Source organism: Macrotis lagotis, chromosome 4 (genome assembly GCF_037893015.1).
Source record: "Macrotis lagotis isolate mMagLag1 chromosome 4, bilby.v1.9.chrom.fasta, whole genome shotgun sequence".
NCBI lineage: Eukaryota > Metazoa > Chordata > Mammalia > Peramelemorphia > Peramelidae > Macrotis > Macrotis lagotis.
Window position 1 is genome coordinate 203,618,082 of NC_133661.1, and position 27,084 is coordinate 203,645,165.

Sequence of the window (27,084 nt, forward strand, 5' to 3'; positions counted from 1 at the left end):
CAGCTAGGTGGCCCAGTGGATAGAGCACTGGCCCTGGAGTCAGGAGGACCTGAGTTCATATCCAAACTTAGACACTTAATAATGACCTAACTGTATGACCTTGGGCAAGTCACTTAACCCCAAAGCTTTGCGAAAAAGAAAAAACCAACCAAAAAAAAGAATATGAATCAAAGAGCAGTTACATAGCTCAGTTTTGGTAACTTCTCTGAGAGTTTCCTATTCAGATGAAATCAGAGATTATATAAATATGGGTACAGTATATGACTGCAAAGAAAGGTCTAAACTATATTACAAGCATATACTTAATTACTCCTTAGCTGTTATTTTTTTATTGGCAAATTCAATTTCATTTCTACTAACTATATATATTCAATATCCTAGCATACTCATCACTAAAGATTATAATTACCGTCTCCTCTGCAATCAATACCAATAACAATTGCCAAATTAGGACAAAATATTCAATTAATCCCAAAGCATTAAGATCTGCCCTCAAGCACTTTCCTGGCAAAGAGATATGGGAAATGGGAACAAAGAAACTTATATACATATAAGGCAGAGTAGGAAATATTTTAAAACACTATGAAGACAATTCAGATTGTATTTTTGAAATTCAGACACTTACCCTGTTTCGATGAGCATTGATTGATGCATATCGAACTGTTCCTCGAAATCCTGCCACAGCTCGAGGCTGGAACACAATAAACAACAGAAGAGGACAGGAGTTGCAAGCTGTGAAGATTTGGTTCTGGGGTGATTGTAGAACTAATGCATTGAAAATAAGAGGCATAATCTTAAAAAGGCACTTATTAAATGTTCATGGAACAATATTGTACAGTGAATATATGCACATGTGATAATAAGCTGACTTCATTTATAACAAGTACACAACTAGAGCCAAAATGACACATCCAAGGTACCACCCCCAACTCTAGTGTCTCTTTTCTTCCATTCATCCCTCCAATATCTTCTACAGCACTGATGACTGTCAGACAGACGAACATAAACACTTCATTTTACAGTGGAGTTAAGGTGGTAAATTGGGGGGCCTGATTTAATTCTGGGCAGTTTTCTGCCAGTTCAACTCATAGTCAAGTCAGCACCCAATATATGAAATAATAAACATATATGAATGTTAAACTATTTACTGACAACACTTTAGAGCAAAGGTTCTTTACATGGACTCATGGGCCAAAAAGGAATTCATTAATTTGGATGGGGGAAAATTTTCATCTTTATTTTCACCAACTTTAACTGAAATTTAACATTTCCTTCAATTATGAATTTTTAAAAATATTCTAAGAAGGTCCATAGGTTGGGAGTAAGAGGGGACTAACTAACTACTTCTCTTGTTGTAAAGAGGAACACACAAGTTCTCTCAATCTGAATATAGAGTTAATACATTGCTCATATACAATGTACAGTATAACACAGTAGTGAGTAAAAAAAGAACTCAGTAAGTGGGACCATCTTTTCACTACTCTGCTCTTGGGAAAAAGAAGATAGCTTAGAGTCCCCACCCTGTCATGCTGATCTTTGAGGTCTGATGATAGATAGATGAGCTCTGGAATCAGTTTTTGCATCCTTATTTCCTCATAAATATAACTGTGACTTAGTGTGATGATTATGAGTGGAATTACAGACCTTATATCCCCTGGATATTGAACAAATAAAAAGCAAATAACAAAGCAATCACAACTGTCAATCCAAAGAAAGAAAGAAGGCATAAACTTAAAATGGCAAAGTGAAATGTTTGAGGTAGTCCGGTTAATCACATAAACTCTCAAAAAAAAAAAAAAACCCAACTCAACACAACAACAAAATATGAGGGAAGAGGAAAAACAATAAAAACACACAACCTGGGGGTGGGGGGCTGAAGCCAAGATGGAGGCACGAGGGCAGGAATTCCTGGAAACTTGTCCCCCCCAAAAACTCCAAAAGCCAACAAATTAAACTCCAGCCAAAATTTAGAGTGGCAGAACCCACAGAAAGACAATTTCCCAGTCTAAGACAACTTAGAAGATCTGCAGGAAAGGTCTGTTTCACTGGGACAGGGGACTGGAGCTGTAGTGTAGCCAGGGCAGAGCAAACCAGCTCCAGCCTTTCAGGAACAGCCTGCCGGGCACTTGGGTCTGTGGCAGAGAGGGTGATTCCTAGACCTCTTGCCCCAGGGAACACTGGGGATAGCTTGAAAGGGTGGTGAGAGAACTCTGCAGCACCAGAGTTAGCCCAGCAACAGCCTCAGAGAGAGCAGCCCTGTGGTGGGAACCCGAGGAGCTACCCAGCACTTCTAGTGCACTCATCCTACAGACAATAAGAGGCTAGTGAGAGACTGCAGAGGTCTCTCTGCTATCCCTGGGGCAGTACTCTGTTGCTTTGCCCATATTCAAATCCAGGGTCTAGTCTGGGCCCCCATTCTACCACAGAGGAGGGGACCCCTCCTTACAGCCTGGGCAGAGGGCAGTGCTTGTGGTCATCCACAGACCAAAGCACAGGAAAGAGAGCAGTCAGAGCCTCTCATAAGACCTTAGAGGAATTAAGGGCCCTGTGTGGTGTCCCCAAAACCCCCAAAGCCTTGGAAGTGTGGTAAATAAGTCATAGGCTGAGGAAATGAGCAAACAACAGAAAAAAACCAGAACCTGACAATAGAAAATTACTTTGGTTCCCATGGAGGATCAAAATATACACTCAGAAGATGACAAAGTTGAAGCTTTTGTATCCAAAGCCAGCCTCTAAGAGAAATAGAAAATGGGCTCAGGCTATGGATGAGCTCAGAAAAGACTTTGAAAAACAAGTAGGGGAGGGTAGAGGAAAAATTGGGAAGAGAAATGAGAGTGATAAATAAATAAACAAATAAACAAACAAATAAATCACGAAAACCAAGTCAGCAGCTTAATGTAAGAAATAAGAAAAAAAAACTGAAGAAAATAACATGTTAAAAACCAGTTTAGGCCAAATGGGAAAAAAGTCACCCAAAAGGCAAATGAGGAGAATGCTTTAAAAAGCAGAAATGGCTAGCTGGAAAAGGAGATAAAAAAGACTCTCTGAAGAAAATAACTCCTTCAAATGTAGACTGGAGCTAAAGGAAGTTGATGATTTTGTGAGAAGTCAAGAAACAATAAAACAATGTCAAAAGAATGAAAAATTAAAAGAAAATGTGAAATATTTCAATGGAAAAACAACTGCCCTAGAAAACAGATCCAGAAGAGATAATGTAAAAATTATTAGGCTACCTGAAAGTCATGATCAGGAAAAGAGCCTCAGCTTCATTTTTCAAGAAATAATACAGCAAATGCCCTGAAATCCTAGAAGCAGAGGGTAAAATAGAAATTGAGGGAATCCACTGATTACCTCCCTGGTAATATCCCAAAAGAAAAACTCACAGGAATATTATAGCCGAATTCCACAACTCCCAAGTCAAAGAGAAAATACTACAAGCAGCCATAAGCAAACAATTCAATTATTGTAGCTCTACAGTCACGATTATACAGGATTTGGCAGCATCTATATTAATAGTTCGTAGATCTTAGAATATGATATTCCAGAAGGTAAAAAATCTTGGTTTACAACCACGAATCAACTACCCAGAAAAAGTGAACATGCTCTTTCAGGGGAAAAGATGGGCTTTCAATTAAACAGGACTTTCAAACTTTCCTGGTAAAATGACCAGAGCTAAACATAAAGTTCGATCTTCAAGTACAGGACTCAAGTGAAGAATAGAGAGGGTGGATGGGAAGGGCAACTGATGAGGGATTTAATGATGCTGAACTGCTTGTATTTGAATGGGAAGAAGATACTGATAACTCATATGAACTTTCTCATTTATAAGAGCAGTTAGAAGGAGCATATATGGACAAGGCACAAGAAGGAGCCAAATAGAATGGTATAGTATAAAGCTGGAGTCAATGGATGATAAAGGAAAGTACTGGGAGGAAGGGAAGGAAGAAGTAGAATGGGCTAAGATTTTTCAAATAAGAGTCAAGGACAAAGCTTTTTCAGTGGAGTGGGAGGGAAGGCATAGGGGAATGAGTGAGCCTTCATTCTCATCAGAAATGGCTCAGTGAAGAAATAACATACATATTTAATATAGTATAGAAATCTATCCTACCCTAGAGAAAAATAAGTGGAAAAGAATGGGATAAGGGGGACAGGGGAGAGGGAGGAATAGGTAATAGAAGAGGGAGGATCATGGAAGAGGGTAATCAGATACAGCACACTTCTGAGAAAGGAAAGAGTGAAATGAGAGAGAGAAAATAGAATAAAAGGGAGTGGGGAGGAATAGAATGGAGGGAAATAATGCTAGTAATAATGACTGTGGGAAAAATAAAGAAGAAACTTCTATGGTAGACTTATGATAAAGTCAACTCATCCCAGAGACAGAGCAGATGGAATCTGAACACAGACTGATGTATACTTTTTTTTCCGCTCACTTCATTTCTCTTGAGGTTTCTCTCTCTTTTTGGGGGAAGAGGAGTTTATGTTTACTTTCACAACAAGATTATTGTAATAATATAAAATAAATAAACCATAACAAGTCATATAATAATGCAATAAAAATTATAATTAATAATGAAGAAAACACAACACACAAGAAAATAAAAATTGACCAAAATAGTAAATAAGCAAGGCAGAGTATCCATAAGAGTAATAAGAATAAGAATAATGATAATACCATGGATAATTTCATAGAGTAAATGAAACAATTAAATACTAGAACCAATAAAGAGAAAATGATATCTTAAATTTTATTTTTCATACTACATAGAACCAAATTTTTATCTATTTTCATATATATATAAAAGAATAGAAAGAGAATTATATATGCAGTCACAAATTTGCACTAAAACACACAGCCATTCACTTATCTCTCATGTAACAAATTCACTAATGACATTTCAAAGCTGTTCTACTCAACTCATCTTTCTGCTGTGCTGTACATTAAGAAAATTCTTTAATACTCTTTTCTTACATTTCTTCTCTCCCCAACCCACCCCTGGTCCTTCCATTTTGCTAGCCCTGCAAACTTCCTAAACTGAAAGATACAACAAAATCCTTGTATTAAATACCATCATCAAGAAAAACAAATTCTACATTGGGCCCAAAATATGTTTCACTCTGCATTGTGAGTACCTAACTTCAATGTTAGGCAACTGTTACCATGTTTGATCACCTGTCCTCCGAAATTGTGGTTGGTCATTTTGATGAGGGAAAAATACTAAAGAAATGTCTAGCCTTTCCTATAATATTAAGGAATGTATGCTTGTCTGTTATTTTCTGAATTCCTCACCATTGTTTGGTCTAACCCTCTTCTCAGATGTAAATTCACTAATAGAAAGCAACATCAACTCCTTCCCTCTATCCCTTTTCCACATGTCTAGTTCTTAGCTTTCCAAGGTGTGAGCCAAACTCCAGTTACATCCAGGCAGATCACTTCTTGACTTCATCTCCCTGACTCCTCTCTGCACAGGAGGTAAGCTAGGCTCCTTATAAAGGTTCTGCCCACCCTCTTCTCCACAAGGGTCCATGCTGATGATCTAAGCCCAGCTACCAACTTGTGATGTTCTCACCAACCCAGCTTGTGGCTATTTATCCTCTGCTTAAGTTTACTGTCTTCTTAAAAACTCACTTTATCTTGTTAAAGAACTTAAACTTGTGAATTTTTTGCAGTAATCTGTAAATTAAAATTTAAGCCTATTCTTACCCTCCAGAGAAGAATCTCCATGATTTCTTCATTGATAAATGAACTCACAGATTCTTAAACCCCTTTCCCCAAGTCTTCAATTACTCTAATAAGAATTCTTAATATTTCTTATAAGTAGTTGTTTTTACAATGTTAACTATATAAATTATTATTCTTATTCTGCTCACTTCTTCTCTTATCAGTTCATATGAATTGTTAGAAATGAACCCCATAATCCCTTTTCCGAAGTGTTTCCTAATAACAAAACTTAGCCTGGAGTGACAGAAAGAATATTTATTTAACATTTCCTGCAGGAAACACTCCCACTAATGAAGAGAGCTCTTTTCCCCCCTCCCTTTTGAGTCAGGCATTGGTCCCAGTCATCAGGGGTACAATCTAATTGATACACTCAACCCATATCACTCCTTAATATATCCCCCCCTCCCTGGTCACAGTATGTTAATACTGTTGAGCCTCAATTATCACAGAGATGTGCAAGCTAAAATGTATGAAGCTGGGGGCAGCTAGGTGGCACAGTAGATAGAGCACCGGTCCTGGAGTCAGGAGTACCTGAGTTCAAATCTGGCCTCAGATACTTAATAATTACCTAGCTGTGTGGCCTTGGGCAAGCCACTTAACCCAGTTTTCCTTGGAAAAACCTAAAAAAATGCATGAAGCTTATTAAGAATGCATATTTGTGAAAGGTCTGAGACTCTAGTTTGACCCCTAACCAGTTTGAGCTGGTCTTGGACTGATCTCATCACTGAGGTCTAGAAAAGTCATGGTTAGAAAATTTCTTCTGTTTAGTGACTGGTCAAGTTCATTTCTTTTATCTTTACTTTTGTCTTATTTCTATATTCCAGCTTGTGTCTTCCAACCTAATCAATCACCCAGAGACCCCTGGTCTTTGTGATGTACTGTTCTGACAGTTATTTATGAAATCCTAACTGATAGCATCCTCTCACTAAATGAAACATCCTGTTCTGGTACTGATCTGTGGAAACCAAACCCACAGCATTCTCTGACACAAATCTTGCCAGGTTTGATGCCATCCTTTGCATTATTTCTTACAATCCAATAATATTCCATTACATGCTTATTGCCATAATTAATTTAATTGTTCTCACCTGGTAGGTAACTCCCTAGTTTCCAATCAACACAAGATATTTTGAGAGACATTATCAAATGACAAAATAATATATTTTAAAAATTAAGCAAGAATCAACCTAATTAGTTGCAGCAACACTAGCCATTTTGTTTAGGTTCTTTTGATAAGTTTATTAAAACAGTAATAAAGATAATAAAAACTTGTATCCTCTTCTAAAGAATTAAATACATTTAAAAACAATGACAATATCAAGCTATAGAGCACATTGAGATTTTTAGTGTTTTCCTCACAACAACCCTATTAGTGGTGAAAATATTTCTTAATAAAACAGTATTCAGCAAAAATTATCTGAAATTATGTAAAATGGAGAAAAATTTTCACTAAAAATAGGTTAAAAACAACTAAGACTGCTTCATCCTGACACTCTTATTTCACATATTCTTGGAAATTCAATAGCAATAAGGCATGAAAAAGAAATTAGGAGTAATAGTGATTAAGAAGTTCAATTTAGTCAAACGCATTCCTGAAGCACTATTTTATGTTTGAGGCTCGTATAAAAATGGTAGAGATACAACAATAAAAACAAAACATTCCTTGTCTCAAAAAAGCTTACACTCTATAGGGTGAAAACAACATAGGCACAGAGAAGTAAATACAATGGGTAGACAAAAAACTAATTAGCATGATGGATGGAATCCTGACTTTTGAGTCAAGACAATCTGGATTCATGTCTATTTTGACACATATTGTGTGATTCAGGGAAAGCATCTGACTTCTTGCCCCAATAAAGTGTAAATATCAGGACAATTTCAATTGGCCCAGTCCTGATTTAAATTCAATTCACTTGCAAGTCAAGATATTACCTTTCTGATGTCATTGTCTTCCTTGAGAATGAAAAACAAAGAAAACAATTTTTAACGTATAAAAAAATCTGTCTTCCCAAGTATTTGGCATCCTGCATCCAAGTGAGAAAGGTTATTTGTTCTAAATCACTGAGCAATTGCTATACCTTTGCTTAATTACTTAATTAATTGATATGCTTAGAAGATCAAACCTTAAGTTTCCTTAGTCATTCCATCTTTTACCCACCCCACTTCCTATTTGTACTGGGAGGAGTCTCAGTGTCAGGAGTGCTCTATGTTAATGATATCATTGGACTCAACATAGACTGGACAAGAGGTACTTTTCATCCATTTGGTTTTTGCTACGTGGACTGGCAGATTCTAAAACTTATTTAGGAGGCTCTGCAGTGTTCTGAGACTTATGGCATTCAATACAATTATCAGTTCTGAAAGATCTCTCTCTAGGAAGTTCCTCTTTAATTGGAAGATAGTAGGATATTCTCATTAATAATAGAAAAAATGTTAGTATGTTTCTTTGGTTTTATGATTTGCCTAATATTAGTAATCAGAGGACCTATGAAGCAAAACAAAGTCACACACTGATCATGTCTGAAAATGTTTATCTCATTCTTATGCTAAGAGGTAAGATGCATGCTTCATCAATAGTCTTATGAAATCATTGCGGTCAAGGAAATGATCAGAACCTTTGTCTTTCAAAGTTGCTTTCTCTGAAGACATCTTAATATCACTTTTAATATGTAATTCTTGTCATTTGGAGAGGGTCTCTCCATTGCCCGTTAGATAATCCATACTTCTAATTCTTCAGAGGTTTGTATCCCATTATTCACAGCAACATAAGATTTTTGTGGTGTTGTGTTCTTCTGTATGACATAACTTAAAGTATGAAGACTGCCTTTTTTTTTTGTATAGCCTATATCCTGCTATTTTCTACTAATGGAATCTATGGTATTTATATTTATTTCCTTATCTCCTCCTTTTTTTTCTTCTTCCCTTTCTCCCTCCTTCCCTTTCTTTCTTCTTTCCTTTTTTTTTATTGATTGCTGATCAAATTTGGCTCTCATTAATTGCTCAATAATATATCTCTGATCAAGGCTCATTGGTCATTATAAATATCAATTGTTTCTGCTTTGTCCAGATATCCAGATGGTTTTCCCACCCCAGATTGATTTTTTTTGGGGGGGTGGGTAAGAGAAGTCATTCTTTCCTTCATTTCTTCCTTACTTAGCCTACCTGTTAAAGACCTAATTTAAAAAGACCAAGATGATCTACTGCATCCAGAGTCATGAAATTGTCCAGATCCATATTTGGTCACTGGACCTATAGGGTTCTAGAAGAGAAAATGAAGCTGGTGATTTTGCAGTCATCTCTCACTTAAATCCAATTCACTTGCTTGTCATGGCATCACAATCCTGATATCAGCCCTCTTTAAGAACAAAGAGCAAACAATAATAATAATAATATTCACTTAACTAGAACAGGGCTGTCCATAATGTGGCCCAAGGGCTGCATGCAGCCAGCAAGACAATTTTATGCAGCCTGCTTGTGGGTTTACTAAATGCTTTTGCAAACAAAGTTAAGTTACTGCAGAGCTCTCACTAGAATGGGAAATCAAAATATATTGTCTAGTGTTTCAATAAAAAATTTTAAAAGTCAGGTTGGACAACCCTGGTCTAGAACAAACCGTCTAGTATAAAAAGAGAAAGTAGTCTACTCCTCTTATTGACCTTGGAATTGAGCACAAGGGTTTTAACCTTTTAACGTTAAGCACAACTTAAGGGTTTTTGGGGGGCAAGAGAGGGCTTGAAAATTAATCCAACACCATTTCAAAAAACAATCTGGACTAACTAATACTACCTCCTGGACACTTTTTCCTCCATTAAGAATACATGGTAGAGAAGGGCAATGAAGAAAAGGCTGCTCAGTTCCATCATGATCCTTGGTTTGGAAAATGAAAAAGTTCCTAATTGTCTAATACTACTATATAGTCAAGGATTCTGGGGTCTAGAGATAGTTTATTTGGCTTAAAAGCTGTGTTAAGCATTCTGTCCCCCACTCCACATCCTGAAAGCACATGCACTTTAATTTTACATTTTAATAACTTTTATTGATATTTTGTTTCTTATAACACCATGTTATCCTGTGTACCCATGAAAAATATATTTTTAAAGCAGAAGGGGAAAAAATCAGCACAACTGACTGACACATTGGAAAAGTCTGAAAATATATGCAAAGTGTAACATCTGTGAACTTCATACCTTCAGGAAGAGGTAAATAAATAGGAATGATTTCCCATATCCATTCAAATTTTACTTTATAATTTTACTACATTTACTTTTTTTTTAAGTGACACCAAACAATGTTTATTGTGCAATTTCAATAGTCATTTGGGAAATCTTGGTTTTAGAGTTCTTCTCTAGCCATTTCATTTGCCCACAAGCAACAAAGATTTTGCTTATAGACATCAAATATCTTAAAAACAAAAAGCATTGAAATGTGACTGGTACTGACGACTCATTTTATGATTTTAAAATTAAAAGAAAAAAAATCACAGAGATTTGAGCAATCATTTCTTTTAAAAATAGTCAAAACAACTGATTACCTGGAAAAAAATGATTAAAACAGAGCTCTTCAAACTCATATACATACTTTGTAAAACTCTAAACCAATAAATAGTGATGATACCAGGAGGATTTCCCTGGGGTTGAGTGTTTGAAGTTAAAGATGACAAATGGGATTTTTTTGTAGTCTGTGAATTCAGAGCTTACAAGTGGAATCAGTCATTTCCTTTTGCTTTATATGGATTTCACTTTGATTTGTTTCATTTTCAATTGTTTCTTCTCTAACTTCTGCTCACGTCTTAAGGCAGCTTCCTCTAGTCTACGCTGTTTCTCAGGATCTTCTTCATTCATGATCCGCTCCTTTTCAGCCCTCTTCTCCTCCTCGTGGCGAGACTGTGCAGCCTCCTGCCTCTGTACATAGGTCAGCTTCAGGAAATTCTCTTCTACTCGTGCCCGGTTCTTATCAGCTTTCTGTCTGCCTTCTCGGTTAAGTCGGAACTTTTTGGCTTTATCAATAGAATAAATCACCATGTTCATCAAGGGCAGCAAAGCCTACATATCCTTTGGGGAAGTGTTACCTAAGCCAGGTACATTAAATGTAAACAATAGTGTCCTCCTGGTGTCAGGCAGCTTTAAAGGCTGACCTTCCTCTTGCATGACTTTTGGACTGGAGAACTGGTCTGAAAAATGGACTGATTCAATCTTGTCAGCGTAGTGTGTGAGAAAGTGTATCATCTTTGTATCCATCATTCCCTCTGTGACTTCTCCCATTTCTGACAAGATGGCCAAGGAGTCTGGAAGTCCATACTTCGTTCCAGACTTAGGCTTGTCACTGCAAAATTCACACAGGTCCTGCATCTCCTTCCGTAGTCGTACCAAGGCTCTTCGTGTGCCAACAGCAAAAACATATGTATCCATATCTTCATCATTCATTGTTACTTTTATTTGCACTTGAACACATGTTGGCCTCATCATTCGAGCCAGTACATTCAGGGGATCTTGTCTCTTGAGAAACTTCAGCTGTATAAGCATGCCTTCACAGCAAACTCGACCCGAACACCAGAGGTTATAAATGTGTTCATTTTCCTGGTTTAACTTCCCTGTGCTTGTAGCTTCCTTGCTGGTTCCATCATCCCCAACGAGAGTGAAGTTGCTTTCCAGAAGCTCTCTATGGGTGTTGAACCAGGCCTGAGCCAGACGATTGTTTTTGTTCTTTCCAATAATAGAATTCATAATGTAGGCAAGCAGACCTGTTACCATCAAAATTTCCATGTAATAACTTTCCCAGCTATTTTGAAGATGTGCATAGACATCAACAATTGTTATAGGGTCTTTGCTTTTGCTGGAAGACATATCTGGTTTCTCTTCAAAGCCTTCAAATTCCTCATCATCATATGGTTCATTCTCAGTATCCCCCTCCTGGGGATCTGTATCTTCAAAGTCCTCTGGGTTGTCATCTGGCCCTTCCAGCTCTACAGTGGCTTCCTCTTTATCTTCCTCAATGGTTATAACTCGCTGAGGGGGCTCTGTGACAACATCTTCCATTACATCCTCAAACTCAGCAAAGTCATTATCATCATACTCTACCATGTCATCTCCATCCTCAAAATCATCAAACTTGGCTTCCAAGAAATCCCCCAGCATCAAAAGACACGCATAGAGTAAGCAGATAATTCTCATTGTGACGTCGGGTGCTGCCCGCTGCCTCCCTGCCCTACCGGCGCTGAGAGCTGATGGGCAGGTGCGGCCGCTGCCGTTGCTCCGGCCTCGCCCAGGTGCCCTCTCCCACCGGCTCCTCCAGCGCCGCGTGCACAACCGCTCCTACATTTACTTTTGATTTTATAATGTGTAATTATTCTATTTTCATTGTTACTCTATATATTGTTTTCATGGTTCTGCTTACAGTTCATATAGATCTTTCCATGCTTCTCTGTAATCATTATACATATCACCTAACTAACAGCCTGCTTCCTGCTCTGGATGGGGATCCTATCTTGCAGTCAAAACATATACCAAAAAAGTTCCAAAACTTTTGTGAAGATGATTTCACTCACTGTTGGTACATGGAATATGTGCACCCTTAAGACAACATAAAATCCAGTAGGCCTGAAAAATGAAAAGTTCTTGTTGTAAGAAAATTCAGCAGGTATCACATCCAAATATCAGCCCTGAGTGAAACAAGACTGGCAAATGAAGGCCAGCTTACTGAAGTTGGGAGTTGGATACATGTTTTTCTGGAATAACCACAATAATAGGGAGTGGTATGAAACTGGAATAGATTTTTGCAATTAAACTAATCTATAATCAACAAACTTGGATATTTCAAAAGGAATGAATGACAGACTCATGATGACACAATTGCCACTTCCAGGAAAATGCCACACCATCATCATCAATGTGAATGCTCCCACCATGATGAGGTCAAAGAAAATTTTGATGAAGACCTGAAAGAGACTCTCATCATCAAGGTGCCAAAAGAGGAAAAGCTTATAATTCAGTATGACTTTAACACCAGAGTAGTACAGAATATCAGGCATGTCAAAGAATATTTGGGAAGAGAGGAGTCAGAAACAGCAACAGATACAATCATTTACTACTGAAGACTTGTGCATCTCATGACCTTTTAATCTCCAATATGGTCCTCTGTTTGCTAAAGGCAATAAAATTTTGTAGATAGCAAACATTGGCCTTCAATAGACTATGTCATGGTAAGGAGAAGAGACTGCCAAGATGTGAGAGTGATGAAGGCAATGTATGGTACAGAGTATTGGACTGATCATAGACTTATCCTTCCCAAGCTAACCAGTTACATTCAACAAAGATTAGCCCCAAGACAAGATGACTACTAGGAAACTTACTGTCAATAGAGTATTTCTCTGTGCATGAACAATTTGTTACTAAGTCAAAGACATGAAAGCTAAGTCAAGACATGATTGGCAATAGTGGAGCAGAAAAGAGGTAGGCAGCTTTCAGAGACTTGGTGTATAGCACTGAATTTACTCATTTGGGTCAGAACACCTACAAACATCAAAATCAGTTTGACAAAAATGATGGGAAAATTCAGAAGCTGCTAAACAAAAAACAAGAACCTCACAGAGTTTACCAGTATAGTTCAACTGTCCCTAAAATGACAGTGTTCAACGCCATCAACAGTAAAGTACAAATGATGCTTAGAAAGATGCAGGATTATTGACTCAGTAAGAAGACAGATGAAAATCATTTAACATTTCAAAACACTTTTATGGTCTCCTAAAGGCTATTTACTGATGGAGCCACATTGATTAGTGTTAAGAACAGAATCCTAGAAAGATGGGTCAAATCATATCAACCTATCATTATCAACCAAAGCCATAAAGCCTCAGGCTAAAAATCCAATTGAAGAAGAGGTTTTAAATGTCTAATGGCATTCACTCTTCTCATGAGGCAAAGTGTCTCATTTTGATTCAATTCTAGTTGGTATTTATGAGACCCTTATTTATACAAAAACTGATAAATTTTCTGGATATTATGGCAAGAAGTTATCCCCTAGGAGTTCAAGGAAACTTCCACTGTCCATCTCTATAAATAAAGGAAAAGGAAATAGGTTGTCCTGTGACAGCCACTGTTGTCAAGATTTTTGTCAGAGTCTTCCTTATCAGGCTGATCCTTCACATGGAAGATGTTCATATATCTGAGAGTCAGTGTGGCTTCACAAAGGGCAGAGGAACACTCAATATAGTGTTGGCACTGACAACTCCAGGAGAAATGCCAGGAGGAGAACGGAAATTTATACAAAATTAGTCAATCTAATAAAGGCCTTTGATACTGTCAGTTGCGAGAGCTTGTAGAAAATTATGGGAAAATGCTTGTATGGCAGTTTCATGACAGAATACTTGTATAGGTTCTGGATAATGGATGATGCTCTCATGCTTTCCTGGCCAGCAATGTAGTGAAGCAGGACTGTGTGCTTGCTCTCATGCTTTTTAATATGATGTTTTTAGCAATGTTTTTGAACACCTTCAATAAGGATGAAAATGGCATCAAGGTCATTAATTTACCATGCTGATGGCAAATTATTTAATTTGAAAAGGCTAGGAGCCAAGACTAAAATGGAAGGAGTCAGTGTGTGTCTTTTTGTTTTCAGGTGCACTTAATGTTGTCTCTGAGGTTGACTGGCAAAAAAGTATGGATCAATTCTCTGTTGCTTGTACTAATTTTAGCCTGACAATTAACAAAAAGAAAACAGAATTTCTCCACTAGGCAGCACTGCACCATCCAAACAAGGAGTCATCAATTATATCAAATGGAGAAATTTTGAATGTTGTGGATAAGTTCACTTACCTTGGTAGCATACTTTCCAGGGATGTACACATAGATGATGAAGTTGACACCTGCATTGCCAAAGCTAGCTCAATTTTTGGGAGGCTCTGAAGGAAAGTGTGGAAGAGAAAAGGTATTAGGCTGCCTACTAAATTGAAGGTCCACAATTGTGCAGTTGTGCTGACCTCATTGTTGTATGCCTGTGAAACCTGAATTGTTTACCAGTGCCAAGCCAGGAAACAGAAATATTTCTATTTGAATTGTCTTAGGAAGATTCTGAAGATGGTCCAGTAAGATAATGTACCAAATACTGAAGTCCTTTCTAGAGCCAAGCATTCAAACTTTACTGCAGAGAGCACAACTCCATTGGTTTATAGTTCACATTGTTCAAATATTTGTCTAAAAGACTACTTTACAGAAACTCATGCAGGGCAAGTGCTTACATTGGAGGTCAGAAAGAGTGGTACAAGGTCTCTCTAAAAACTTTGGAAGTAAGTGAGAATCATTGGAGACATTGGCACAGGATAGCCCAGCAGGATGTGCCTGCATCAAAGAAGGAAATGTGCTATATGAGTAAAGTAGAATTGCACTCACTCAAAAAAATAAACAAAAACAAAAACCTAACTCATTAGATGCCCAAATTTAGAGACATTTCTACTCTAAATGTTCGTACAGATTGTGTGGTAGAGCCTTCTGAGATTGTATTGAACTGATCAGTCACAGTTATTGAAAGAGAAATATTTGTCTAGTTTTTTTAATATCAATGAACTATTTTTTGTGCTTGTCTTATATTTTTGGTGGGTCTTTGATTCAATGTAACCCTCTACTCAAATATAAATTCACCAAGTTAACAGAAAACAACCTCCTCAGTCCACCCACTTTTATCCTTTCTCCACCTTCCTTGGCTCTTAGTCTTTCTAGGTGGATATCTGAGACTATCCATGTCTAGGTAGGTCACTTTTTGATTCCTTCCCCCAACTTCTCCCTACACAGGAGGTGGGCTAAACTCTATTAAATTTTGGCCAACATCCTCCTCCATGCTGGATCTACCTGAGTCTAAGCCCATTCACATCTGTAATGTTATCTTTTCCCTTGGCACCATAGCCTCAATTTTTGTTATTCAGTCTGTTCCTTATGTAGCTTGCTATCTGGCTGCCTTTCCAGAGAGCTTAATTTGTGAATCAGGTGGTCTGAGTTTTTCACTTCGAAAGAACCCCCTTTTTCTCTAAGGTTACCTCATTTTCCTGTCTTCAATAGCTGGACATGTATCCAGAGACCTGCATAGTGACATCAATTTAGTCTTCTTTGAGCACAAAGACCAACAACCAGGATTATGGAATATAATGTTAAGGTGTTGGTCTCAACTTAATTTCTGCTGTATTGCTTTTCAATTTTTCCAGCATTTTTTTCCTTAGGATTTTTGCAAGGCAACTGGGGTTAAGTGGCTTGCCCAAGGCCACACAGCTAGGTAATTATTAAGTGTCTGAGGCTGGATTAGAACTCAGGTACTCCTGACTCCAGGGCCGGTGCTTTATCCACTGTGCCACCTAGCTGCCCCAGCAATTTCTTTTTAATCAATTTATGTTTACCATTTTATCAAACACTAGGTTGTTGAGTTCTTTTGTTTAGGAATTGCCCTTGTCTAGTCTGTTTTACTGATCTATCTCTCTATTCTTTAATTAATGCCAGAAGGTTTTGATGATTATTGCTTTATAATGTAGAGTAAGGTCTGGAAGTATTATTCCTCTTTTGTACTTACTTTTTTATCACATACTTTTATCATATATTTGATATTCTAGCTTTTTTTTTCCAAATGAATTTTGTTATTTTATCAAGTTCAGCAAAGTAACTCTTTTACAATTTCATTTCTATAGCATTTAGAGGATAAATTAAATTTGGTGGTATTGTCATCATCTAGCCATGAGCACTGACTATTCCTCTAATTATTTGGGTTGTTTTTAAATCTTTAAGGAGCTCCTAGTTGGGCAATGCAGCTCTTCCTTTCTTCCTCTCCCTCTGTAGGGTACTCTGCCCAAAGAAATGTAAATATTGATCCTTGAAAGATATCACTGACCAACTTTATAGTTCCCAGGTAAAGTCTTTCTTGGTCCTTACTGGGGCCCAAATGACCAAAATGAATGTAAATAGCGTTGTTTTGATTTTGTTTCTATTTTAGCCAGAAACCCTGAGAGTCTTCCCTCCCAGATTGATTTATTTTTTGATTAGGTAAAAGAGGCCATTCTTTGTCTAACATTTCTTACCTAGTTTTAATCAACTGAATCAGTCAAACTGAGTCCTGTTAAAGACCTTAGTTTAAAAAAGGCCATCTCCCACTGCATTTTGGGCCATTCTCTAGTCATCCTGGTCCATATCTGGCCACTGGACTCAGATGACTCCAGAGGTAAAAATGAGGCTAGAGACTTTGCACAATCTTCCCCCACTCAATTCCAATTAATTTGCAAGTCATGGCATCACTTTCTTAATATCATGGTCCCGCTTCCAGAATAAACAACCATAACAAGGAGAAGCCCTTTGTAATTGAATCTATTCAAGTCTTTTATGTACTTTGGGTAGTCATCCCCAGATATTCTATGCATTTTGTAGTTTATTGGAATGGGATCCCCTTTTCTACTATTACTTATGTTTTGTTATTATTATGTAAAAATGCTACTGATTTTTGAGTATTTGCAACTTTGCTGAATCTATTATTGTCTTGCTGTCTTTTTTGATTCTTTGGGGTTTTGCAAGTAAACCCTAGCATATGTCCTCAGCATATGGGGATAATTTTCTTTGTTTTTTAACTTAGCTATATTCCTTGCTTCTCACTTGTTTTATTGCTATTGCTAGCATTTCCAGAACTAGAACAATAATAGTGAAGGCAAACATTCCTGCTTTACTCCTATATTTATTTTAACTTTTTTTTTTTTACAAGGCAATGGGGTTAAGTGGCTTGCCCAAGGCCACACTGCTAGGCAATTATTAAGTGTCGGAGGCTGGATTTGAACTCAGGTACTCCTGACTCCAGGGCCAGTGTGCTCTATCCACTGCACCACCAAGCCACCCTATTTATTGAGGTATTTAATGAGGTAATTTAATGAGGTATTTATTCTTATATTTATTGAAAAAAAGTATCTCCATTGAATATGATGCTTGCTTTTGGCTTTGGATAGATATTTTTATGATATAGTTTTTTTTTAAAAAGTCCCTCTATACCTACAAAAAATAAACACCTACATGAATGTTTTTCTGAATCTAATGAAACGACCATGTGGTTTGGGATATTTTGGTTTTTAATATAAATATAGTTAATTGTTTTCCTATGTTGAACCCTTCTTATGTTCCCCTAGTATAAATCCCATTTGATCATAATGAATGATTTTTTTTTTTAAGATAGAACTATTGTTCTATTAGAAACCAGGAGGCATGGGATTTCAGGGAAGCCTGGAGGGATTTGCATGAACTGATGCTGAGTGAGATGAGCAGAACCAGAAAAACACTGTACACCCTAACAGCAACATGGGAGTGATGTGGAGTGATGTTCAACCTTGAGGGATTTGCTCATTCCATCAGTGCAACAATCGGGAACAATATTGGGCTGTCTGCAAAGGAGAGTGCCATCTGTGTCCAGATAAAGAGCTGTGGAGTTTGAAAAAAGTGCAAGGACTATTTCCCTTAATTTAGAAAACAGATATCTTATTGTCTTATCTTGTTACTTCTTAGACTTCTCTTCTTTAATGATATGATTTCTTTCTCATCACACCCAATTTGGATCAAGGTACAACATGGAAACAAAGTAAAGACTGGCAGAGTGCTTTCTGTGGGGGGGTGGGGGGGAGGGAAGCAAGATGGGGGAAAATTGTAAACTCAAGTAATATCCTTAATAAAAATAAATTTAAAAAATTCTGATAGGGTTTTTTCTTTTTCAATCTTTGGGAATAATTTGTGAATATAAGAGAGAGATATATGTTGTGAATCCATCTGGACCAGGGTTTTTTTAAGTTTTTTAAAATTATTTAAGATCTCTATTTGAACTTCTGATATTTTGGGTATTTTACATTTTTGAAGTATTCCTTTAATTCTTTTGTGCTCTCAGTTTGTTAGCACATAACTATGCACAGTATATTCTAATTATTCTTTTTTCTTATAATACTAGTATGATTGTTATTGATTTGATTTTCTTTTTCTTTTTTAATCATATTAGTTATCTATTTTATTAGTCTTTTTAAAGAACCAGTTTTTGGTTTTATTTATAATTTATTTTTTGTTTCCAACTTACCTATTTCTTCTTTGTTTTATAAATATTACTTCTTCTGTGCTAATGTTTTGTTTAATTTTCTAATTTTTAAAAATATGTATTTCATTAAGCCACTCTTTTCAGTCATTTATATATGATTTTCCTCAAGCCTGCTTTACTTACATTCCAGAAATTCTAGTGTATTTTTTATTCTTCGATCTACTCATTATCCTAAGATTTCACTGTTTTGCTTCTATTCTTATTGCACTGTAGTCAGTAAATGATATATTGATTATTTATATCTTTATTTATTTAATTTCAATTTCAATCTCTGTGTCCTAATTCCTGGACAAATTCTATAAAAATTCCATGTAGTGCAGAGAATTATATATTCTTTTGCTGTCCCATTTAGAAGATGCTCTTAATGTAGGAGAAATATCCATCTAGTTTTTAATATTAAGAAAATAATATTTGTACCTGTCTGATGTTTTCTGAAGGTTTCCTCTGACCCAGCCTATTCAGCATAAAATCTTCTCAGATGTAAATTCCCTCCAATGTTCCATGTAACTCCATTGTTAAATGTAAATTTGCCAAGATAGAAGCAACTTCAGCCCATCCCTCTACCCCTCCTCCAGTTTTCCTCTCTTCCAAAATGCGTACCTGACCTGCGTCACATGGCAGAGTAGGTCACCCTTTAATCCTTTTACTCCTGATTCTTCCCTGCACAGGAAGTGGGCAAGACTCTAAGTTTGACCCACATCCCCCCTCCATGCTGGAATCACTCATTAAAGTATAAACCTAGTCATTCCTTATGACTGTTTTCCTTTATTTCCCTCATACATTCTTGCCCAGGTCTATTTTATTCAGCCTGTCCTTAAATAATGATCTCTTCAGATGAAGTTTAATCTGTGAACTCTGAAGGCCTGTGAATTAAATCTATGAACTCCTTGTGGCTATCACAGAGGTGAACCTTGCAGACTTGTGAATTAAAAAATTTTATATCTCTGGGGTCAGTCGTGAGTTCTTCACTTCCAAGAGTCCTGCCCTTTGGGATGGCACCACCCAATTACCCATAATCATTAAATCTTTTAACTCTAGTTTCTCCAAAATTTATTTAATCCTTTATTTTTGGCTTTTTTCTTTTAGACTTGTCAAAAACTAATAAAGAAGACTACTGAAATCTGTTATTATTTTGTTATTGTATATGATATGACTTCTTGAAGTTTAGATGTTTTCTTTTTGAATTTGGATAAGCATTGGTGGTTATAAGTTTATTACTGATATTGCTTTTTGTCTGTTGTTCCTTTCAACATAATATGGTTTCCTTGTTTATCCTTTTTACTTTTTGAACATTTTTACTTTGAAAGCATGATGAAAATTCATGCTTTTTTGGATACATTTAATGCAGAGCAAATTTTTTTTAACACTTCCATTTTATTTTGTGTATGTCTTTGTTTTTAAATGAGTTTCTTAAAAGCAATAGATTGTAGAAAATTTTCTTATCTAATCTGTAATTTTTTCATTTTATTAGATTGTTTAATTGATTCATATTAAAGAATTAGGATAATTTTTCCCCTTCATTTGTCTCTAAAATTGCTTTTTTCCCAAGTTATGATGTTTTCCCCCTCTTCTGCTATAAATAGTATCATGTTCCTTCAGTTATTTTATTTTAATCTTTTTTTAACCTGGCCCTATTCCTGTTGCTTTTTTCTCTCATTCCTCATTTTTTACCTCTCTTCTCATGTGTTACCCCTTTCTGCCTTAGGATTTTATTAGTTCCTCTCTCATGATTTTGTCTAGTTATATGCTTTTTCTTCCTCTCAGTCAAAATGATTCCCTCTTTCTTTGCTCTCCTTTAGTTAATCCTATTCATATTAATTTTTAAATTTAATTTTTGTACAACTATACAAAAAGTATTTCTCTCACTCTCATTATCCATCTTTTCTTTCTCTTTACTCTAGACCCCCCCCCCCCCACAACACTGATTCATGACCCTTACAATCATCTGGCCTCTCTTTTCTCTAGATTCTTCATATAATCAGATTCCAAGGCATCTATTCTAGGCTTTCCCATCTAGGTCCTTTCTGTCACTGGTAGGGTTTACCTCATGGATTCCCTTTTCTACTGTGTCTCCGTCTCAAAACAATGTCAATTGTTGCAGGTGTGAGAGATGACACTGACCCATGGAAGGGCCCTTCCCCCACTTCTGATCTATGCCCTCTCTTGTTGTTCTTTTTTCCTGTATAAACTTGTAGTTTTCCTCCTTGACTTCATGCTCTCTCTCTGCTCCAGGTCCCATTGTCTCTAGGGCCTCACATTCTTTCTCCCTTTCAAGCCAAGTAGAATTTTCAAGTACCTAATTATCTCACCCTATCCCTACCCCAAAGCCTCATTCAGTAGTCATCTCTCTTCACTAATAGGAGCATTCATCAATTAAACTCCTCTCCTTTCTTCCATCCTTTTCTCCCCTTCTCAATTTCCCCCCCATCACTCTTACTCACTTTTCTCTTTCAAACAACACAGAAAGTTACCTTCTTCTTATTGGTTAGCCCTTGATTTGACTCTAGCACATCATTCCTCTCAGACCATCTGTTCCCCTCCCTCTTCTTCAAATACCCTCCCCAAGTTGTAACAAAGTACAAAAATAAGTATTCACACCTATAAGATAGGATTGTCACCTGTCTATAGTGCTCCTTGTTCAGTTTTTCAGTGTTACCATTACCAGATTTATGCCTTCACTTTTGTCTCCTTATATACATTTAGAAAGACTACTTAAGTTTTTCTGTTGTCATTCTGTCCTTGCCTGCTGCATTCACTTCTCCTGCATTTCTGCTGATTGGAGGAGTGCTTGAGAAGCAAATAATCTCTTCAATTCTAGTTTTCTTTCTAAAATGTTTTAACTCTTCTTAATATTGAATATCTTTTCCCCCCTAAATGGTTAAGCTAAAATTGGGAGGACAGACTGTGCATTCTGAGCCCCACTACTCTTCAGAGCACATTATTCTATCCCTTCACTTTTTGCTAATGGATGCAGGAGAGTCTTGCTTTATTTGAAGATCTTTCTTCTGATGGCTTGCAAAATGTGGTCCTGAATTGAATTATTAATTTTACCCATTCTGTGTCTTGGAGACTACATCCTGGGGTTTTTTGTTTGTTTTGGTTATGCTTTTTAATATGTGTGTGTGTGTGTGTGTGTGTGTGTGTGTGTGTGTGTGTGTGTGTGTGTGTGTAAACATTCTGGGAATTATTTCAAATGGAATTTCATTTCCTATAGCCAAAAGTTCTGATTATTTCTCTTCTATTACTTCATTTTGTTTTTTTGTCTTATGTTCTTCATGATCTTTGTTCTTTCATGTTCTATAATCCTTAATTGCCTTTATAAAACTTGTCTTTGTCTTCAAGATCAGTATCAGGGAGCATATTTTCTTTTAATGCTATTGGGTTTTGCTTCTCTTCTATGTTATCCTTCAATTTTATGTATTTGCAAACTCAATCTATTCTCTCTATTGGTGAGGCTTGACATTGTAGATTTCCAGTTTTTCAATTCTATTCATTATTTTTGCTGTGCAGAACATAAATTGTAATCTCATATTTCTCATTTCTCTTTTAAGCCACTCATGAACAGTATGTTATGGTTCTATATTCTCCTCAAATTCCACAGGATCCTCTTTCTCATCAAGTATTGGATTTTCCTTTATTTTGCAGTATTTATTCAAAGATGACTGAACTCATTTAGGAGATTTGGAGGTCATATCTCCTATTATTGTCATCTTTCCTATCGATTTATCTGTTTATATTTAAGACCTTTGAGATTTCTTCTTCCTGAAAGCTTTGGTACTTGCAATCTTTTTCCTACCTTTATTATCCTTATCATTAACTTCCCTGTATCTTTGCCTCTGAGTGTAGTGTCCTTGGGGGCTAGATCTCATTCTCCTTCCACAAGGGACAATTCAAAATTCACTAGCTTAGATCTCTGACCTAATTTTCTGAAGGGTCAGAAATGGTCTCAGTTGGGTGGAGTGCTCTACTCCTCAGGCTGTTCCCCCCTCCCCCCCAACCTACATGGTGTCCTTTCTAGGTAATCTGTTACAATCCCTCTGGTTCCTCAGTTGCCTGATATGGCACAGGCAATTTGGAGTGTTTTCCCCTACAGCACTTTGCAGCACTTGTGCTTCTGGGTTGTAGTCCCTGAAAGACTTTTTTTCCTTCCTAAAGAACTATCAATATCCAAGCATACTTCCACAGCCTTCAGGAGGATCTCTGTGGCAATGGAAATTAGGAAGGGGAACCAGGAGTATATGAATGAGTTATGATGTAAGCGTCAGTTTCTGGGTTTTGTTTTTTAACCTTCTTTTGGATTCTAGGTGTCTTAGACTGTAGAAACTAAAGTTGCTTTATCTTTGGCTTATAATTTCTGTTTTGGAGAGTTCTGAGATGCTATGGGGATCAGAGAGAATGTCTAGTTTGTTATCTTGTTGTTCACATGATCCAGAAGTTGCATTTTAATATTATCAATAATGAAAGTTGAATGGCTAAATTCATGAATTAAAGCTTTATATACAATAAGATTTAGGTTTTCCCACTTATCTAAATATAAAAATAAGAACTATTTATAAATCATGCCAAATTATGACTGAATAAATGTAATCCAAAATGTAAAATGTATTTTGTCCAAATGTTTATGACATAGTAGTTTGAATTCTGATTTTTTCAATTTTCCCCTAAGTCCAAACCTACTAAAAGCCTTATAGAGATGTTCCAATAATATATGACATACTAAAATTATCATTCATCTTAAGAATCAGTACATAAAAAGATCTAATTTCAAAACAGTCAACACTCTAACAAAAATCTAGTAGCAACACAGACATAAGATGAAAATGGTAACTTTTAAATAGATAATACTGATGAATCAAAATGTATGAATATTAAAAAAACTTTAAAAAATCACTTTTTTTTTAACAAGACCAATATAATTTTCTTAAAAGTATGAAACTGTCAAGGGCAGTTAGATGATACAGAGGATACAGAGCACCAGCCCTGGACTCAGGAGGGTCTGAGTTCAAATATGACCTCAGACACTTGACATTTACTAGCTGTGTGACCTTGGACAAGTCACTTAACCTTGACTGTCTAACATCCAAGGCCATCTCCAGTCATCCTGATTCATATCTGGTCATTGGACCCAGATGACTCCACAGAGGAAAAAGTGAAACTGGTGACTTAGCGCAACACCCCTTCACTCAAATCCAAATCATGTGTATGTAATGGCATCACCTCTCTGATGTCTGAAGTCTTTGCAACAACAATTTTATCACTCAGTCCAGGATGTAAAAATTGCTTGATTAATGTTTACTGAATTGAATTTATATCACTGGTAATAAAATATATATTCTTAGTGCTTTAAGAGATTGGTTTTAGTTTGGCTATTCTCTAGATAAAAAGATCAACTATATGACTCATAAGACACATGTAGCCCAGAACATTCTCAAATATTGCTCTTCAAAATAAATAAAAATACAATACAGAGATAATATTACAATTTTTAAACTAAGTGCCTTCCCCCCACCCCATTTGAATTCAATACAACTGCTCTAGGTTATCAAATTATAAGAAAGAAGAGTAGGAATATAGGTTCATATACATCTATGTTAAATCTATTTTACCCTCTTCATTTCTTTTTCTTCTTATTTCTGTACAGAAACCCCTAAAAAAGGAAATTAACTAATATTGGAAGCTGATTCTCTTAAGTGGTATTATGTGGGGAGGTTTCTTGTTTAATTCAGATGTAATGTATTCAACTGTATTTTCATTCAATTGAAAGTATCTTTGCTTCCTATTTCTCATCATTGTCCTTTGTTTAACACAATAACCAGCTTTGATAATTGCATTATCTGGAGGCGACTTAGAAGTAAAGTAAGAAAGATGATTTTTGTGACTGTTGCAAATTATTCCATTAATATATTTATTTCTTCTTTCTAAGTTGGTCTACTAACAGCACCAACAACAATTTCGGTCTTGTAAGATATTTTTTTTTCCATTGGGATTGTCAATTTGCTAACTTAATATTAGAATGAGACTGTTTTGATAGTTATTTTTAAAGCGTTATTCAAGGGCAGAGCCAAGATGGTGACAAGAGAGGATCATCTCTCAGGCGCTCTCTCATAAAACTTACAAACTAAGGACTCTAACTAAATTTTCGAGAGACAGAACCCACAGAGGGACCCAGTGAGGCAGTTCTCCTACTCAATGTAACCTGGAACAAGAATATTTTATTAATGTATAAAAAACATTATTTGTACAAAATAAGAATAAATAAATATTAATTTAAAAAAGTTTTATTCAAAATATGTGCCAATTTTGCTAAGTCTTTTTGATCATCACTTTTAAGAAATGTCTCATCATCCCAACAGTCATAACAAAACAGAATTCTTCCTTGACCTTTATTTAACTGCATCATTAACTTTGGAAATAAAAGTGAATTTAACAGCTTTAAGAGGTGGGGATCCAGAAATAAAGTTCCATGGAATATGCCAGACTTTCTTTTCTGCCAAATAGTATGAAATATCCTCACAGAAATTTCCCCACTATTCTCACTTCTGTCCACTTCTGGAAAAAAACAAACCAGATTCTACAAATCTATACAATGCATTTATGAGTTTGAATGAATTCTTCAGGAATTCTAGGCCAGTTCTTGAAGATGGGGACAAGAGGGAAAATAATCCTTCACCCTGGCTCTAATATCAGGGAATACAGATAAGCTGGGGCTGACTACTATTTCACAAGTCAAATGAGGCTACCTTAATTTGAATGGACTTTTTCTGTGCAAAACTGCTATCATTAAATCCCAGTAACAGTGAATTTCTGAATGATATTTTTCTCTTCACTAAATACTTAAAGAACCTAAAATAGCTGAATAAGAGGTACAAACTAAAAAAAAATAGTATAATTTTCCAAATGCAATTTAGTCTAACTTCTTCATCTGGTTTATTTCAAGATTCAATTCATTGCCCCCTGTAGTGTGTGTCTAACATATAAGTATTTGTGATATTTTAAAAAATCATAATTGGATTATTACTGTGCTCAAAGAAATGACAAATATGATAAATACAGAGAAGCAGAAAAACAAAATACATAATGAACACAACAATGTAGATGAAAAGATTAACAATGCAGTGAAATTATAATGATCAAACATAAATGGAGCTCATAGATGTAAAACATTGAATATAATATCAGATTTTTTAAATAAGTTGATTAATTTTGCTCAACTATTTTTCTTCTTTTTAAATCTTTCTTATGGGATTTGCAAAAGAAATTAATCATTTCAATCATGGCATAAATTAAAACAAGTTGATTTATAATCAACAATAGAATTTGCTACTGTCAGAGACATTGTATAATCCAGAATCCAAATGAGAGACTAAGTAAATAAATATATTTTTTAAAATCTCAATCACATCTCATGGAAGAATTTCCCTCACATTATAATTCATTAAGAAAAATCAGCAAAAAGTATTTAGTATATTAGTTATACATGTAATAATTGGACTGTTCTCTGTCAAGGGGAGAAAGGAGGGAAGGGGGGAAAGGGAGGAACTTAAAACCTTACCAAAAATGATTGTTGAAAGAAAAAACCAGAAAAAAATTTTGCCTTATTTTACAATCCTTGGTTTTGTTAATTTTCATGTGAACAGATAAGCTAAGTGAATATTCCCAAGTAATATTTATCATTTCAAAACTCATCTAATTTCAATCTAAAACAACTGTACAACATATTGGGTTTTGTAGAATTTTCAATTCCCTTTCAATTATTTCTACTTAATTCAAAAACCTCAACTGAAATCCTTCTATGGTTTAACTGTATAGCCTTCATTCAAATGATAATCAAATAGACCAATACAAGATAGGGTATTATATTATATAGATAATCTATATTTTCTTCACTCTCACTTCTTCCTTTTAAAGGACATAATATCCTTCCCCCGCAAAAAATTGCTGAATACTGAGGAAATGCTTATTATTATTTCCTAATTAATATTTACTAATTCAGAACTCTCTAATTTCCTCCATTTACTTGATAGGTTCATGAAGATATCTATTTTCAGAATGCTCCCTATATATTGGTGTATGAAAACTATTTTGTTTACTCTTTTTTGGTAAATATTTCTGAACTGCTGTCTTATTCATTACTTGACACCAAAAAAAAGTCTATTCATAACACTTTGTATCACTCATTTATGGAAGCTGTCTTTTTGACTTTCTTTCAAGGAATATAAAAACTGCACAGTTGCTTCTATTTATATAACATGTCAAAGTTTCAGGTCAACTGACATAATAGG

The 27,084-nt window shown here is 35.9% G+C and overlaps 2 protein-coding genes across 8 annotated transcripts in view; both read right to left on the reverse strand.

Annotated features, from left to right (window-relative positions):
- The window catches only part of TTBK2 (tau tubulin kinase 2), a 242,175-nt gene that overhangs the window by 87,570 nt on the left and 127,521 nt on the right, over positions 1-27,084 (reverse strand). For all 7 annotated transcript variants that reach the window (XM_074235218.1, XM_074235212.1, XM_074235213.1 and 4 more), the window contains one exon: positions 626-691. In XM_074235218.1, the coding sequence (XP_074091319.1) occupies positions 626-691 (66 nt within the window). The remainder of the gene's footprint in view (positions 1-625; positions 692-27,084) is intronic.
- LOC141522101 (PAT complex subunit CCDC47-like) lies at positions 4,843-11,950 on the reverse strand. The gene is given in 1 exon segment (XM_074235219.1): positions 4,843-11,950. A coding segment is annotated over 1 exon segment (1,446 nt). The 5' UTR covers positions 11,890-11,950; the 3' UTR covers positions 4,843-10,443.